The 17198-nt window shown below is 38.5% G+C and overlaps 1 protein-coding gene across 1 annotated transcript in view; it reads right to left on the bottom strand.

The window, feature by feature from the left end:
• Nucleotides 1-17198, bottom strand: part of SPATA16 (spermatogenesis associated 16) — a 245750-nt gene that overhangs the window by 138981 nt on the left and 89571 nt on the right. The window contains 1 exon segment of the mRNA XM_045166072.1: nucleotides 9009-9098. Coding sequence (XP_045022007.1) covers nucleotides 9009-9098 — 90 coding nt within the window.

Raw genomic sequence — 17198 nt, 5'->3', positions numbered from 1 at the left:
ACCATCTTCCCCTTTAGCTTTTCAGTCTTTCCCAGCATTGGGGTCTTTTCCAATGAGTTGGCTCTTCCCATCAAGTGGCCAAAGTACTGGAGTTTCGGCTTTTGCATCAGCCTTTCCAATGAATATTCAACATTGATTTCCTCCAGGATTAACTGATTTGATCTTGCATTCCAGGGTACTATCAAGAGTCTTCTACAGCACCACAGTTCAAAAGCATCAGTTCTTCAATGCTCAGCCTTCTTTATGGTTTCTCACATCTGTATATGACTCCTGGAAAAACCATAACTTTGACTGTATGGACCTTTGTTGGCAAAGTAATGTCTCTGCTTTTTAATATGCTGTCTAGGTTTGTCGTAGTTTTTCTTCCTAGGAGAAAGTGTGTTTTAATTTCATGGTGGCAGTCACCATCTGCACTGATTTTGGGACCTAAGAAAGTAACATGACACTAAGTAACATTTCAAAATATAGAGCAGACCAGATTTGTTGTAGATGATAAGTAAACTAAAGCTAATGAACTCTCTAAGATAACATCTTTTTCTAACAGTGGTCTGCTGTTTAACATAGTCTAACAATGGACTTCACTCTCACTTTTCACTTTCATGCATTGGAGAAGGAAATGGCAACCCACTCCAGTGTTCTTGCCTGGAGAATCCTAGGGACAGGGGAGCCTCGTGGGCTCCTGACTATGGGGTCACACAGAGTTGGACACGACTGAAGTGACTTAGCAGCAGCAGCAGCAACAATGGACTAAAATCTTACCCCAACTGGCCTTGCACAAAATTTGGTATGGGATGGAATCCTTATGCTGGTAGAAGGAAGCTCAGCCTTTATTGTTGAGAAATTAAACTCTAGTATCCATTTAGAGCTGGAGAGAGGACTCGATCTGGGCTTTAAATCTGATGGTATGGCCCACAGTCTTCTCTGGGCTCCTGATCAATTCATCAGATGATGAGGTTGTCAAATGACTAATTTGTTAAATTTATAAATATGCTTACTTATTAAGATGGCTTATTTATTTTATTTTTTGAAAACAAAGTCTTTTTTTAAGCTCTGTATCCTGGTTCATATTTTTAAAAAAATGTTATTGGGTATAATTGATTTATGATGTTGTGTTAGTTTCAGGTATACAGCAAAGTCAATCTGTTATACAGATACCCACACATTTTTAGATTCTTTTCCTATAGGTCATTACAGGGTATTGAGTAGAGTTCTCTGTGCTATACAGTAGGTCCGTATTAGGTAACTATTTTATATATAGTAATGTGTATATGTCAATCCCTAGCTTCCAGTTTATTCCCCACCCTCTTACCCTGCAGTAATCATAAATTTATTTTCTACATCTTTAATTCTGTTTCGTTTTGGTAGATAAGTTCATTTGTAGACTTTTTTTTAAAGATTCCATGTATAAATGATATCATTTGATATCCTAAGACAGTTTAACTTTTTAGAAAATTTATAATAATCCTATAGGAGCCAGGTCTCCAGAATTCTGGGGCCTATGATTTCTCTCTGTTCTTCAGTCTCCCCTCTGTGAAATACACAGTCCAGATTGTGCTGTGTTGCCCATTGTCCATTTCCCCTATTTTGGCTTTTTCTAGCATCAGGAGGTAAAGTAAAAAGTTGTTAGGATCACCTCATTAAATACAAGTTGTTGTAAATGCTATAAATACTTAAAACTACATTTTATCACACAGGCAAATTTGGTCACCCTTCAGAAACTGGGGAATGAATCCTAAAAATGATAAAGTGTTTTAAAAAATGACTTTCAAAGTAGAAAGAAATTAGTTTAAATTGTTAAACTTCCAAATTAAAATTTTGGTTATGTTACTTAGACTAAACAGTCATAGAGTATTCAAGAATAGTAGAGTAATAATCAAACACACAAGAGTATATTTTTAAGAATCAATAATTCTATAACCTTAGCTTTTGAAGGACTGAAAATTTTCAAAAATTAAAAAGGTTTGCTAAATGTATTCATGAGGAATATATACATATAAATGTATTCATATTAATATTAATTAGTCAATAAGATTATTTCTTAGAGTAAGGTTTTAGTAAACTTTAAATTTGGTGAATTCTGCAAATTGGTCACTTGGCCAATTGATTCTTAAGTGAATTGCATTTTCATGAACGGGATTACTTAAACTTACTTAAGATGACACTGTGTTTGAAAAACTAGTAATAATTGCCAACGTTCAAAAGTCAAGAAATTTCTTGGAAAGCTCTGAAATATTATACTATTTCTTGGAGACTCAAAAATCTACAACATTTGATTGTTATATCCTATATTTCTATATAGCAACATTAACTGGACTTGAATAAGTTTACTCCTTTCAGAAGGGCTGGTGGTAGGGTGACTGTGTGGCCAGTGTGCTCTTGACAGTCCTGATTTATGCCTGTTTCCCTGTTATAATTCTTAAAAGTGCCCACTTTCACTATCACAATGTTCAGTCTGAAAGATGAATTGTATGGTGACTCTAGTTAGTGAGCTCCAGTGTTCTGTATTTTATATAACATCCTTTTATCTTATAATTGGTCCCCTTCACACATCATCTGCATGGGCTTTGTAAGCATTTGAATGTATTATTCCTGCTCTAGTCTCCCATGATCTAATTCATGAGGAACTAACTGCTGCTGCTACTGCTAAGTCACTTCAGTCATGTCCAACTCTGTGCGACCCCATAGAAGGCAGCCCACCAGGCTCCCCCCGTCCCTGAGATTCTCCAGGCAAGAACAATGGAGTCGGTTGCCATTTCCTTCTCCAATGCATGAAAGTGAAAAGTGAAAGTGAAGTCGCTCAGTCGTGTCCAACCTTTAGCGATCCCATGGACTGCAGCCTTTCAGGCTCCTCTGTCCATGGGATTTTCCAGGCAAGAGTACTGGAGTGGGGTGCCATTGCCTTCTCTGTATGTATGAGGAAACACACAGCTAATTCTTCCTTTAGTGATGGATAAAGAGGCTTTGCTGTGTTTCTCTCCCTTACTGTTACTTTCTGTTTGCTACCCCTTACACAACATGGTCTTCAACATTCTGTGCAATGTCACCTGTTTTTTGCCCCATGAATCTTCATTATAGGAGGCATGATTCCATCATATGACTTTACCATTAAGTACACACTCTTGTATCTCTTTTTCAACCAGGATTGTACCAACCATTTCATGTAATATTGCCTTACTGATGAAGCTAAGTGGTTATTAACCACAAACTCAAAAACTAGCTAATTTAATTTGTAAACCGCAAATTTGGTTTGTGCCAAGTGCTATGCTAGTTGATGAATATATAGAGATGTACTAATATTATCAAAAGTCATTAGTTCTCTTCATAAAATAGTCTTGACTTTGGTTTGCTTTTTTTCATCTGTATATATAGTTTCTTGTCTTATCTTTCTTATGAAGGTAAGTCAAATTGTGTGTGTGCTGGAGGAGGGACAGATTTCAGCAAGGACATTCTGCTTCAACACACTTATAGAGATAGAAACAGAAATGTTAAAGGGCTAAGCTGTTGACTATTTCAAGTAGGCCTCACAGATTTACTGTTTCTTGGGTAACTACAGTAATCTCAATTTAGATTTATGGTATAAAAATGTGATTTCATCAATTTAACTGGTGTCAGGTGTCTTCTTTGGCCACCTGATGCAAAAAGCCAATTCATTGGAAAAGATCCTGATGCTGGGAAAGATTGAGAGCAGGAGGAGAAGAGGGCAGCAGAGGATGAGATGGTTGGATGGCATCATCAACTCAATGGACATGAGTCTGATCTAAATCTGGGAGTTAGTGAAGGACAGGGAAGCCTGGAGTCTTGCAGTCCAGAAGGGTCCCAAAGAGTCAGAACAAGTGAGCAACTGAAAAACAACAACAAGGTATTTTTTTGAGGGTGACTAGCATTCCTGTAGAACCTAAATCAAAAATAAATATCCTTATTTTTATTCTGCTTTCTACCATTTATATATGTTAGCTCTTTCTTCTGGTAGGATGTTTCTGAAAAGATATTGACCAATAAAATAAAAGGACCTTCCTATTGTCATAAACCTGACTGATAACCTCTCTTCAGTTACATTTCCTATAGGCTCTCTGATTGAGAATCTGAGATTTTGTGAAACTGTCTTAGATTTCTTTTTTGGTTTATTCATTAGGAATTCCTTCCTGAATAGATCTGGTTAGGCTTTAGCTTAGTTCAGTTCAGTTCAGTCACTCAGTAGTAACCAACTCTTTGCGACCCCGTGTACTGCATTACGCCAGGCTTCCCTGTCCATCACCAACTCCTGGAGCTTACTCAAACTCATGTCCATTAAGTCAGTGATGCCATCCAACCAACCCCTGTCATCCACTTCTCCTCCCTCCTTCAATCATTCCCAGCATCACGTCTTTTCCAATGACTCAGTTCTTTGCATCAGGTGGCCAAGTATTGGAGTTTCAGCTTCAGCTTCAGTCCTTCCAATGAATATTCAGGACTGATTTCCTTTAGGATGGACTGGTTGGATCTGCTTGCTGTCCAAAGGACTCTCAAGAGTCTTCTCCAACACCACAGTTCAAAAGCATCAATTCTTCAGCACTCAGCTTTCTTTACAGTCCAACTCTCACATCCATAGATGACTACTGGAGAAGCTAGACTACTGGAGTCTAGCTTTGACTAGACGGACCTTTATTGGCAAAGTAATGTCTCTGCTTTTTAATATGCTGTCTAGGTTGGTCATAGCTTTTCTTCCAAGGAGCAAGCATCTTTTAATTTCATGGCTGCAATCACCATCTGCAGTGATTTTGGAGCCCCCAAAATAAAGTCTGTCACTGTTTCCATTGTTTCCTCATCTATTTGCCATGAAGTGATGGGACCAGATTCTATGATCTTAGTTTTCTGAATGTTGAGCTTTAAGTTAACTTTTTCACTCTCTTCTTTCTTTTTCATCAAGAGGCTCTTTAGTTCTTCTTCACTCTCTGCCATAAGGGTGGTATCATCTGCATATCTGAGGTTATTGATAATTCTCCTGGCAATTTTGATTCCAGCTTGTGCTTCATCCAGTCCAGCATTTCTCATGATGTACTCTGCATATAAATTATATAAGCAGGGTTACAATATACAGCCTTGACATACTCCTTTCCTAATCTGAAATCAGTCTGTTCTTCCATGTCCAGTTCTAACTGTTGCTTCCTGACCTGCATACAGATTTCTCAAGAGGCAGGTCAGGTGGTCTGGTATTCCCATCTCTTTCAGAATTTTCTACAGTTTGTTGTGACCCACATAGTCAAAAGCTTTGGCATATTCAATAAAGCAAAAATAGATGTATTTCTGGAACTCTCTCACTTTTTCTATGATCCAGCAGATGTTGGCAATTTGATCTATGATTCCTCTGCCTTTTCTAAAACCAGCTTGGACATCTGGAAATTCACAGTTCATGTATTGTTGAAGCCTGGCTTGGAGGAATTTGTGCATTACTTTGCTAGCATGTGAGATGAGTGCAATTGTATGGTAGTTTGAACATTCTTTGGGATTGCGTTTCTTTGGGATTGGAATGAAAATTGACCTTTTCCAGTCCTGTGGCCACTGCTGAGTTTTCCAAATTTGCTGGCATATTGAGTGAAGCACTTTCATAGCATCATCTTTTAGGATTTGAGATAGCTCAACTCGAATTCCATCACCTCCACTAGTTTTGTTCATAGTGATGCTTCCTAAAGCCCACTTGACTTTGCATTCCAGGATTTCTGGTTCTAGGTGAGTGATTACACCATTGTGATTATCTGGCTCAGATGATCTTTTTTGTACAGTTCTTCTGTGTATTCTTGACACTTCTTAATATCTTCTGCTTCTGTTAGGTCCATAATCATTTCTGTCCTTTATTGTGCCCATCTTTGCATGAAATGTTCCCTTGGTATCTCTAATTTTCTTGAAGAGATCTCTAGTATTTCCCATTCTATTGTCTTCCTCTATTTCTTTGCATTGATCTCTGAGGAAGGCTTTCTTATCTCTCCTTGCTATTCTTTGGAACTCTGCATTTAAATGGGTATATTTTTCCTTTTCTCCTTTGTGTTTCACTTCTCTTCTTTTCACAGCTATTTGTAAGCCCTCCTCAGACAACCATTTTGCCTTTTTGCATTTCTTTTTTTGGGGGGGATGATCTTGATCACTGCCTCCTGTACAATGTCATGAATCTCCATCCATAGTTCTTCAGGAACTCTGTATCAGATCTCATCCCTTGAATCTATTTGTCAGTCCACTGTATAATCATAAGGTATTTGATTTAGGTCATACCTGAATGGTTAGGCTTAGAAAATTTTAAATAGTCCATTTCCTAGGGACTAGTTGTAAATACACTCTCTTGGACCAGATGGGAGATGACCTACTTGACTGGGAATCATGGTTTTAAGACTTACTATGTTACATGGTAATGGCATTCTTTTGTATTTGCTTGGTGCCTTTCAACCTCAGAAGCATGCCTACTTGGCTCCTTAGAGAAAATATTCTTGATGTGTGGGCTTTTTCAATGGGTTTTCATATAATGTGTTTGTAAGAGCCCTGAACCAAAACTACCTAAGTATCCAAGCAATTAATTGATAATTATGAATGCTTAATATATTGATTTGTATTTATTGTTTTACACTAGAAATAAAATAGTTAAGAGACACTAAGATATTAATGTTCTTGGGTCATATTATTCTTTCCCTAGAGGGGAAAAAAGGATGGCCAATACTCTATATTGAGGATGATAATTGCCAAGGAAACCAAGATTAAAAATACTTGAATCTGAAAGTAATTGTATCTGCTTCTCTGTTGGAAAGTCCATACCAGTATAGCCAATAGTTATTAGGAAACTTCTCAAGGAGTATTGTCAAGTTAGCCATCAAATGATATGAAACAGATGCACTTATTACACTTCAGGGATATTATGTCAAGGGAAATGGATGTTTCATGCCAATACTGCCTGTAGGTACTGACAAATCCTTAATTTTCTAGTTCTCATTGTTTGTTCATTTGTTTTAGGAACCATAAAGAATTTTTATCACCAGTGTAACTCAAATGGTTAGGTTTGATACAATTAAGTTATAGTCAATGATCTTCTGGTGTCTGTCTCTCCCCTAAACTCCAAAATCATGGATTTGAAGCATTTGCCAATTTATATAGTATACATTCTCCCAGCAACACTAATTTCTTTTACAGTAAACAACTGGCTCTCCTAATGTTCCTGAATATTTAACAATGGGCTCTCTAGAGTCTGTACAAGTTAACCTAAGTGTATTACTAGCAGTTTTAACTAGTTGCAATCTAGTTCTGAAGTTGCATCTAGCTTTCTCCTGTTATTTTTTGATTAGATTCAGAAAACACATTAATGAACTACCTCTTAAAGAAAATTATTTACAGATAACTGTACTGTATCTGTTCATGCTAAACTGATTAGATTTGTTTGTAGTTAATGACTTTTACAGACAGAAGGAAGCTTACTATCATCTCTTAAATACCCTTTCATTCACATAGTATGTGTAGGCAGAAAATAAGCCACAGGGATAACTCAGTAAAGAAAATAAAAAGTAGAAGAAGTTGTATGTGGCTAACATAAGACAAACATTTAGGAAACGAGTATAAGGAAAAATAAAATGTATAAATGAGATTGATAGAGACATATTTTGAATTTTAAAAGAGGACATTACCACACAGATAAATAGATAGTGTGACTTATCTATTGTGGTTGACTGAATAGAGTATTGTGATTAATTCAGTCTTTCATGTCCATCATTTAATTGAGTTCAAGTAATGCCTGCTGCTGCTGCTGCTGTGTCGCTTCAGTTGTGTCCGACTCTGTGCGACCCCATAGATGGCAGCCCACCAGGCTCCCCCATCCCTGGAATTCTCCAGGCAAGAACACTGGAGTGGGTTGCCATTTCCTTCTCCAATGCATGAAAGTGAAAAGTGAAAGTGAAGTCACTCAGTCGTGTCCGACCCTTAGCGACCCCATGGACTGCTGTCTACCAGGCTCCTGTGTCCATGGGATTCTCCAAGCAAGAGTACTGGAGTGGGTTGCCATTTAATACCTAGGACTGTCTTATAGAATGCATGTCAAACTCATAGTATCAATTTTATGAAATCACTTTATTACTATTTATATTATTTATTATTTAAATTTCTTAAAGTTTTCATTTTCTAAGAAAGTATTATTTATATATATTATAGAGATAGTAGCCAACAGCAACCTAGGCTCCCCATTCCTATTACTATGGATTTCTCCCTAGGAGTTATGTTTGGAGTGTATGTAGAAACCACTCACACTTTATTGATAAAATCCTTGGATGGTAAATTGGCTGGGTAAGAAACAACAGATACCTATACATTAGGAGATGAAGAAAATTCTTTGAGAGAATTTAACAAAGGGAAGGGGAGTCTAATATGATGATCTTCACTCAGGAATAAAAAGCCTTCATTGCCACAGGTGCAAAGGAATTCTGAGTGTAGCATGGAGGCTGTTACACAAGTCTTGTAATTCTTTGCCATAAGTCTAGGTTCTGGGGATGAGAATATCAGGAGCTGCTTCACTAGGTTTTTATGAAACATATTGCAGGTCCAAGAGACAATACTTTAGGACACCTCTTAAAACGCTTGGTGTTATAGCTTAGACCATCTTTTCTAGAAATGGGCTGCTGAGATCCTTTTCATGTGGTTGGGTTTTATTTCCAGAACTCAAGAAAGAGAGAGTCACAAAATTGTGTCATTACAACTAGGATCAGGAATGTACTTGAGAGCAAGAGGTCAAGTTCATTTCTAATCTTCCCTGGAAGTTTTCCCATCATTATCAGTGACCTCATGGCTGGAAAGTTTGAATTTTCCCAAGAGCTATGAACACAGAGTGGCCTTAATTAAAGAAGAAGATAGTCAATAATTGTTGGTTTGACATTTATAAGACAATAATTCTGGTAAAATCATATTCCATGAGAGAAATGGAAAGTTCTATTATGCTATTACCAGAAGCTGAGAATGAAATTAATTTAACTTGAAATAAATCTTCACAAAAGTTATAATAAACATACCGGGCAGCTTCTGAATATCTCTCCAGACATCTAAACACTGTTGCCTGACGAAGATGATTTCGGAAATAGGCAGGGTTTAAAACAATGCTCCTGAAAAGATAAAAGAAATGCAAATGTTATTAAGCTCTTAAAAGTCAATTTCCAGAAGTGTATAGGAATGAAATAGCAATCATCCAATTTTACATACATCTATTTTAAAAGACACTAGGAAATGGATCATTTTTTCTTCCTGTAATTGTCAGTTAAGACAAATAAACAAGCATTATTGAAAATTAAGTTTGCATGATAAAAGCAATTTTATTTATAACACTGGCTAACTTTTATAGCTATAACAATGACAAAGAATTTGAATCCAACTTTTATTACATATAAGACATGTGTTATTTTATTTGTCATATGCTGATAAATTAGGCAAAAATCTCAGATTGTGGTCTATCTACCCATAATGAAGAAGGAGATTGTTAGCTGCTGGATTTCAGTTAAATGAGAGGAACTGGAATAGGTGACTTGTTCGTTTGCAATCCATGTTGGGTTCTGTGCCTTCTCCCAGTTGGACAATTGTAGTGAAATGGTAGGAACCCTGTACCATTGGGTAAGGATTCTGGTCCTCACCTTGCCACTTTTGGTAAGGCCCTTGTTTACTTTGGGTTTACATTTTCTTTTGCTGAAATTTCAAGGTTTGATTTTGGATAAGATTATCTATCCTTGCTTGCTGATTCTTCCATTATCTCACAGAGTTTTGGAGTCACAATCCAAGCTCAGATGAGAAGATGATCACTCCACAGCTGCCTTCTTTCCCTAGAGATAAACTGGTAGCTCTTCTTTTCCCTTGCTTCCCTGAAAGCCAGGCACTGCTCAAAGCTTTTGATATAATGAGGTAAGCTAGACAGATAAAGAGCACAACTCATCACCAAATGAGGAGAGAGCCATTAGTGAAAGTTTGAGGGATAGCTTATATCAGAATGTGTTGTGTTTGTGGATGTAAGATACATAATGTTATAGAACTGACACAGGACTATTAAACAATTTTTTTGTGTGTGCCTGCTTTTACAAGTTGATGTGGAGAAGGCAATGGCACCCCACTCCAGTACTCTTGCCTGGAAAATCCCATGGATGGAGGAGCCTGGTAGGCTGCAGTCCATGGGGTCTCGAAGAGTCGGATACGACTGAGAGACTTCACTTTCACTTCTCACTTTCATGCATTGGAGAAGGAAATGGCAACCCACTCCAGTGTTCTTGCCTGGAGAATCCCAGGGATGGGGGAGCTTGGTGGCTGCCGTCTATGGGGTCACACAGAGTCAGACACAACTGAAGTGACTTAGCAGCAGCAGCTTTTAAAAGTTGATGAGAATCACTCAGAATTTGTCTATTAATGAAGGAAGTGATTCTTGATTTTTTTTTTTTTTTTGAGAGGTTCACAAAGCTTTTGGAGAATTAAAGCTGTGAACCTCTGTCTAAAAAAAATGCACATAAACATGGTTGCCTAAATTCAGGGAATTCATGTGATCCTTTAAGGCTATTCATGAACTCCAGATTGAGAAAAACATACAGACAAGAATAATCCCATTCCCAGAAACATTGCTTATGGAAAGAATAAAATAAAAAAGCTGCATCTATCTGACCCACATAGAGTCATAGAATTATATGATGATGAGGTGAATTGATTGACTAGTTTAGCTCACTTTAAACACAAGTGAATAGAATCCAGAGAGACTAACGGACCCTTCTAAAGTCATTAATAGTTGGCTGCAATGTTGCTTCAAGTTTATTATTATGTTTCTCCTCTCCTAGCCCCAGCACTTCGTAAGTTATCTTACTCCTTCTCTGTGATGATTTCTGAATTAAAGAAGCCTGGGTCAGTAAAGTTTTACTACATTCTATGACTAGAAATTTGTACAAATACATACATTAATCCTGCAAGAACACAGACCATTTGCTTTACTGATTTCTGATTAAACTGTTGGAATTTTAAAGCCTATTCCATGAGTTTATTCCATATCAACACTGAACTATTAATATCTAGTACTAATACTTTATATTAATTCAGAAAAAGGTATGGTAGTGAAATATGTTTGTAAATTTTATCCCTGTAAGAGTAATCTTGTAAAATTAGGTCAGAGTGAAAAGAGAAGCGCTCTGTCTAGGGGCCTGGGTCTTCCAACTCTGATCAGAAACTCTTCTTTCACAACATGGCTAATTCTTTCCTCTTACTTAGTAATATTTATTCACTTAAGCATTTTTAGTAAATATCTGCAAATGTGATGAGACAAAATCCTTATGAATGAACATATTTTTTTTCCTTTGTTATCTTTTTGCCCATGATGCAGTATTTTGGTTTTACTGAGCTATTCTTCAAGAATCTTGCTTTGCCAGATGTGTTCTTTTCATAAAAATGGATTCGACTGGAGAGAAGCATGGGGTGTGGCGGACAGGAGGAGTAGTGATGAGAGAAGGGTTTAGTAAAATAAAGGGCTAAGGGAGAGGAGGAGTCATTGAAGTGGTCTTGGAAGAGATTTTTGTGGGTAGTGAGATAAACATTGTTTCCGTGTAATTTTTAAAAAGAATAGGTTTCTTTAAAAATTTCCTATAAGTCCTTTTTATGGTGTTGAAGAAATACAGTGGAGGACATGAGTTTGGAAGTCACTGTTGCTAAACTGGACTAGGTTCTTCTAAACTGTAACAACATCCGACACTGAGCCATGTGAATCATTGCTTCATAAGAGGGACCAAGAAGTCTAGGACCTAGTCTACCCTGAAGGTGAAGGTACTTACAAAAGGAAGTTTATAAATTTGGGATGAGATATTATTTGGCCATTTATTATTTTTGCCTTCTTTATAATTATTGCAGCATTCACTGTGTGCTTATGATATGCACTGTTAGATATTTGGCAAGGAAACGCTAGTGGTGATTGTAAAGCCTACTTTTTACATTTTACTGATTTATTTGATGCTTTCTATAATGCCCTTTTAAAGATGCACTTTATGTTGTATATAACTTGCAAAGGAAATATTGGTTTATCTTTTAAAAAGTTCTTAATCATTCATTATTTGATGCCATTTGGGGACGTATGGGAGGCTGTCTATGACAGAAATGTACAATCTGACTGGGACTGTAATGAAAATAAACTAACTCTACAGTTATAATCGGAGAGAGATCTCTGTGCTGATTGGTTTGATTTTAAAAGAGAGGAAATAGCTATGACTTAGTTATGTTGATAGTGGTTGTGGTAAAAATAAGAATCACGTTAGAATGGCTAAGTTATGGAAGTCATTGAATTTTTGTCAGAGGAATGAAGACAGTTATTATTGTCTGTTATAATAACTGAAGACAGATTGATAAGAAGTCAGGAGAGGAGAGAGGGGTCTGGAATTCTCAAGGAGGAGGAAAGGGCAAACATCTTTTTTTTTTTTTCTCTGCATTCCTTAGTCTTAGTCACATAAAACACTTTTTTTTTTTTTTTAAGCAATGATTACACAACAAACAACACAGCTTAAATTCTGTTCTAAAAGTGAAGTTGCTCAGTCGTGTCCGACTCTTTGCGATCCCATGGACTGTAATCTACCAGACTTCTCTGTCCATGGGATTTTCCAGGCAAGAGTACTGGAGTGGGTTGCCATTTCCTTCTCCAGGGAATCTTCCTGACCCAGGGATCAAACTCAGGTCTCCTGCATTTTAGGCAGATGTTTTACCCTTGAGGCACCAGGGAAGCCCCTGTACTAAGGATTATATAACAACAATTTATCCTGCTTGAGGACAGTTTCTCCTTCCTGAAAACTTTCTGGCTAATCCTGTTATCTTTTTTGCCTTTTCAAAAACTGTTCATGGGGTTCTCAAGGCAAGAATACTGAAGTGGTTTGCCATTCCCTTCTCCAGTGGACCACATTTTGTCGGAACTCTCCACCATGACCCATGAGTCTTGTGTGGCCCTACATGGCATGGCTCATAGCTTCACTGAGTTAGACAAGGCTGTGGTCCGTGTAATCAGATTGGTTAGTTTTCTGTGACTATGGTTTTCAGACTGTCTTTCCTCTGATGGAGAAGGGTAAGAGGCTTATGGAAGCATCCTGATGGGATAGACTGACTGAGGGGGAAACTGGGTCTTGTTCTGATGGGTGGGGCCATGCTCAGTAAATCGTAAATCCAATTTTCTGTTGATGGGTTGAGCTGTGTTCCCTTCTTGCTATTTACCTGGGACCAAACTATGGTGGAGGTAATGAAGATAATGGTGACCTCCCTCAAAAGTTCCCATGCATGTACTGCTACATCAGTGCCCCCAACTCTGCAGCAGGCCACCACTGACCCATTCCTCCACCGGAGACTCCCAGACACCCACAGGCAAGTCCAGGACAGTCTCTTGTGGGGTTGCTGCTTCTTTCTCCTGGGTTCTGGTACACAAGGTTCTGTTTTGCCCTCCAAGAGTCTGTTTCCAGTATGATTTCCCAGTCTATATCCCATGAACAGTATGAAAATGCAAAAAGATAGGACACTGAAAGATGAACTACCCAGGTTGGTAGCTGCCCAATATGTTACTGGAGATCAATGGAGAAATAACCCCGGAAAGAATGAAGAGACAGAGCCAAAGCAAAAACAACATCCAGTTGTGGATGTGACTGGTGATGGAAGCAAGGTCTGATGCTGTAAAGAGCAATATTGCAAAGGAACCTAGAATGTTAGGTCCATGAATCAATGCAAATTGAAAGTGGTCAAACAGGAGACGGCAAGAGTGAATGTCGACATTTTGCTGCTGCTGATGCTAAGTCGCTTCAGTTGTGTCTGACTCTGTGCGACCCCACAGACGGCAGCCCACCAGGCTCCCCTGTCCCTGGGATTCTCCAGGCAATAACACTGGAGTGGGTTGCCATTTCCTTCTCCAATGCATGAAAGTAAAAAGTGGAAGTGAAGTCGCTCAGTCATGTCCGACTCCTAGTGACCACATGGACTGCAGCCCACCAGGCCCCTCCGTCCATGGGATTTTCCAGGCAAGAGTACTGGAGTGGGTTGCCATTGCCTTCTTCATCGACAGTTTAGGAATCAGCAAACTAAAATGGGCTGAAATGGATGAATTTAACTCAGATGACCATTATATCTACTACTGTGGGCAAGAATCCTTAGAAGAAATGGAGTAGCCATCATACTCAATGAAAGAGTCCAAAATGCAGTACTTGGATGCAATCTCAAAAATGACAGAATGACTCTGTTCGATTCCAAGGCAAACCATTCAATGTCACGGTAATCCAAGTCCATGCCCTGACCAGTAATGCTGAAGAAGCTGAAGTTGAATGGTTCTATGAAGACCTACAAGACTTTCTAGAATTAAACCCCCAAAAGATGTCCTTTTCATTATAGGGGACTGGAATGCAAAAGTAGGAGGTCAAGAAACACCTGAAGTAACAGGCAAATTTGGCCTTGGAATATGGAATGAAGCAGGGCAAAGGCTAATAGAGTTCTGCCAAGAGTACGTACTGGTCATAGCAAACACCCTTTTCCAACAACACAAGAGAAGACTCTATACATGGACATCACCAGATGGCCAACAGCAAAATCAGATTGATTATAGTCTTTGCAGCCAAAGATGGAGAAGCTCTATACAGTCAGCAAAAACAAGACTGGGAGCTGACTGTGGCTCAGATCATGAACTCCTTATTGTCAAATTCAGACTTAAATTGAAGAAAGTAGAGAAAACCACTAGACCATTCAGGTATGACATAAACCAAATCCCTAACGACTATACAGTGGAAGTGCGAAATAGATTTAAGGGACTAGATCTGATACACAGAGTACCTGATGAACTATGGACGGAGGTTTGTGACATTGTACAGGAGACAGGGAGTAAGACCATCACCAAGAAAAAGAAATGCAAAAAAGCAAAATGGCTGTCTGAGGAGACCTTACAAATAGCTGTGAAAAGAAGAAAAGCAAAGAGCAAAGGAGAAAAGGAAAGGTATATCCATTTGAATGCAGAGCTCTAAAGAATAGCAGGAGAGAAAAGAAAGCCTTCCTCAGTGATCAGTACAAAGAAATAGAGGAAAACAACAGAATAGGAAAGACTAGAGATCTCTTCAAGAAAATTAGAGATACCAAGGGAACATTTCATGCAAAGATGGGCTCAATAAAGGACAGAAATGGTATGGACCTAAGAGAAGCAGATATACTAAGAAGAGGTGGCAAGAATACACAGAAGAACTATACAAAAAAGATCTTCATGACCCAGATAACCACGATAGTGTGATCACTCACTTAGAGCTAGATATCCTGGAATGTGAAGTCAAGTGGGCCTTAGAAAGCATCACTATGAACAAAGCTAGTGGAGGTGATGGAATTCCAGTGGAGGTATTTCAAATCCTGAAAGATGATGCTTTGAAAGTGTTGCACTCAATATGTCAGAAAATTTGGAAAACTCAGCAGTGGCCATAGGACTGGAAAAGATGAGTTTCATTCCAATCCCAAAGAAAGGCAATGCCAAAAAAGATTCAAACTACCACACAATTGCGCTCACATCACATGCTAGTGAAGTAATGCTCAAAATTCTCCAAGCCAGGCTTCAGCAATACAAGAACTGTGAATGTATAGATGTTCAAGCTGGATTTAGAAAATGCAGAGGAACCAGAGATCAAATTGCCAACATCCACTGGATTATTGAAAAAGCAAGAGAGTTCCAGAAATACATCTATTTCTGCTTTATTGACTATGCCAGAGCCTTTGACTGTGTCAGTTCAGTTCAGCCGCTCAGTTGCGTCCAACTCTTTGTGACCCCATGAAGCACAGCATGCCAGGCCTCCTTGTTCATCACCAACTCCCGGAGTCCACCCAAACCCTTGTCCATTGAGTCGGTGATGCCATCCAACCATATCATCCTCTGTCATCCCCTTCTCCTCCTGCCCTCAATCTTTTCCAGCATCAGGGTCTTTTCAAATGAGTCAGCTCTTTGCATCAGATGGCCAAAGTATTAGAGTTTCAGCTTCAACCATCAGTCCTTCCAATGAACACCCAGGACTGATCTCCTTTAGGATGGACTGGTTGGATCTCCTTGCAGTCCAAGGGACTCTCAAGAGCCTTCTCCAACACCACAGTTCAAAAGCATGAATTATTCGGCATTATGACTTTAAGACTTGGTAAAACAAGTACACACAAACATCAAATAATATGAAACTTAAAATAAAAGACATGACTACTGGAAAAACATAACCTTGACTAGATGGACCTTTGTTAGTAAAGTGATGTCTCTGCTTTTTAATATGCTGTCTAGTTGGTCATAACTTTCCTTCCAAGGAGTAAGTGTCTTTTAATTTCATGGCTGCAATCACCATCTGCAGGATTTTGGAGCCCCCCAAAATAAAGTCTGCCACTGTTTCCACTGTTTCCCCATCTATTTCCCATTACCAGTCTGTTGTTTCATGTCCAGTTCTAACTGTTGTTTCCTGACCTGCATACAGATCTCAGGAGGCAGGTCAGATGGTCTGGTATTCCCACCTCTTTCAGAATTTTCCACAGTTTATTGTGATCCACAGAGTCAAAGGCTTTGGAATAGTCAATAAAGCAGAAATAGATGTTTTTCTGGAACTCTCTTGCTTTTTCGATGATCCGGTGGATGTTGGCAATTTGATCTCTGGTTCCTCTGTCTTTTCTAAAACCAGCGTGAACAACCGACTGAACAACAGACTAGTTCCAAATCAGGAAAGGAGTACATCAAGGCTGTATATTGTCACCTAGTTTATTTAACTTATATGCAGAGTACATCATGAGAAACGCTGGGCTGGATGACGCACAAGCTGGAATCAAGATTGCTGGGAGAAATATCAATAACCTCAGATATGCAGATGACACCACCCTTATGGAGAAAGTGAAGAGGAACTAAAGCCTCTTGATGAAAGTGAAAGAGGAGAGTGAAAAAGTTGGCTTAAAGCTCAACATTCAGAAAACTAAGTTCATGGCATGTGGTCCCATCACTTCATGGGAAATAGATGGGGAAACAGTGGAAACAGTGGCAGACTTTATTTTGGGGGGCTCCAAAATCACTGCAGATGGTGACTGCAGCCATGAAATTAAAAGATACTTACTCTTTCTAAGGAAAGTTATGACCAACCTAGACAACATATGAAAAAGCAGAGACATTACTTTGTCAACAAAGGTCCATCTAGTCAAAGCTATAGTTTTCCAGTAGTCAAGTCTTTTATTTAAGTTTCATATTA

This window comes from Bubalus bubalis, chromosome 1, assembly GCF_019923935.1.
Source record: "Bubalus bubalis isolate 160015118507 breed Murrah chromosome 1, NDDB_SH_1, whole genome shotgun sequence".
Taxonomy (NCBI): Eukaryota; Metazoa; Chordata; class Mammalia; order Artiodactyla; family Bovidae; genus Bubalus; species Bubalus bubalis.
The sequence above is the reverse complement of the archived record's forward strand: the minus strand, read 5'-3'. Positions and strand labels throughout refer to the sequence as shown.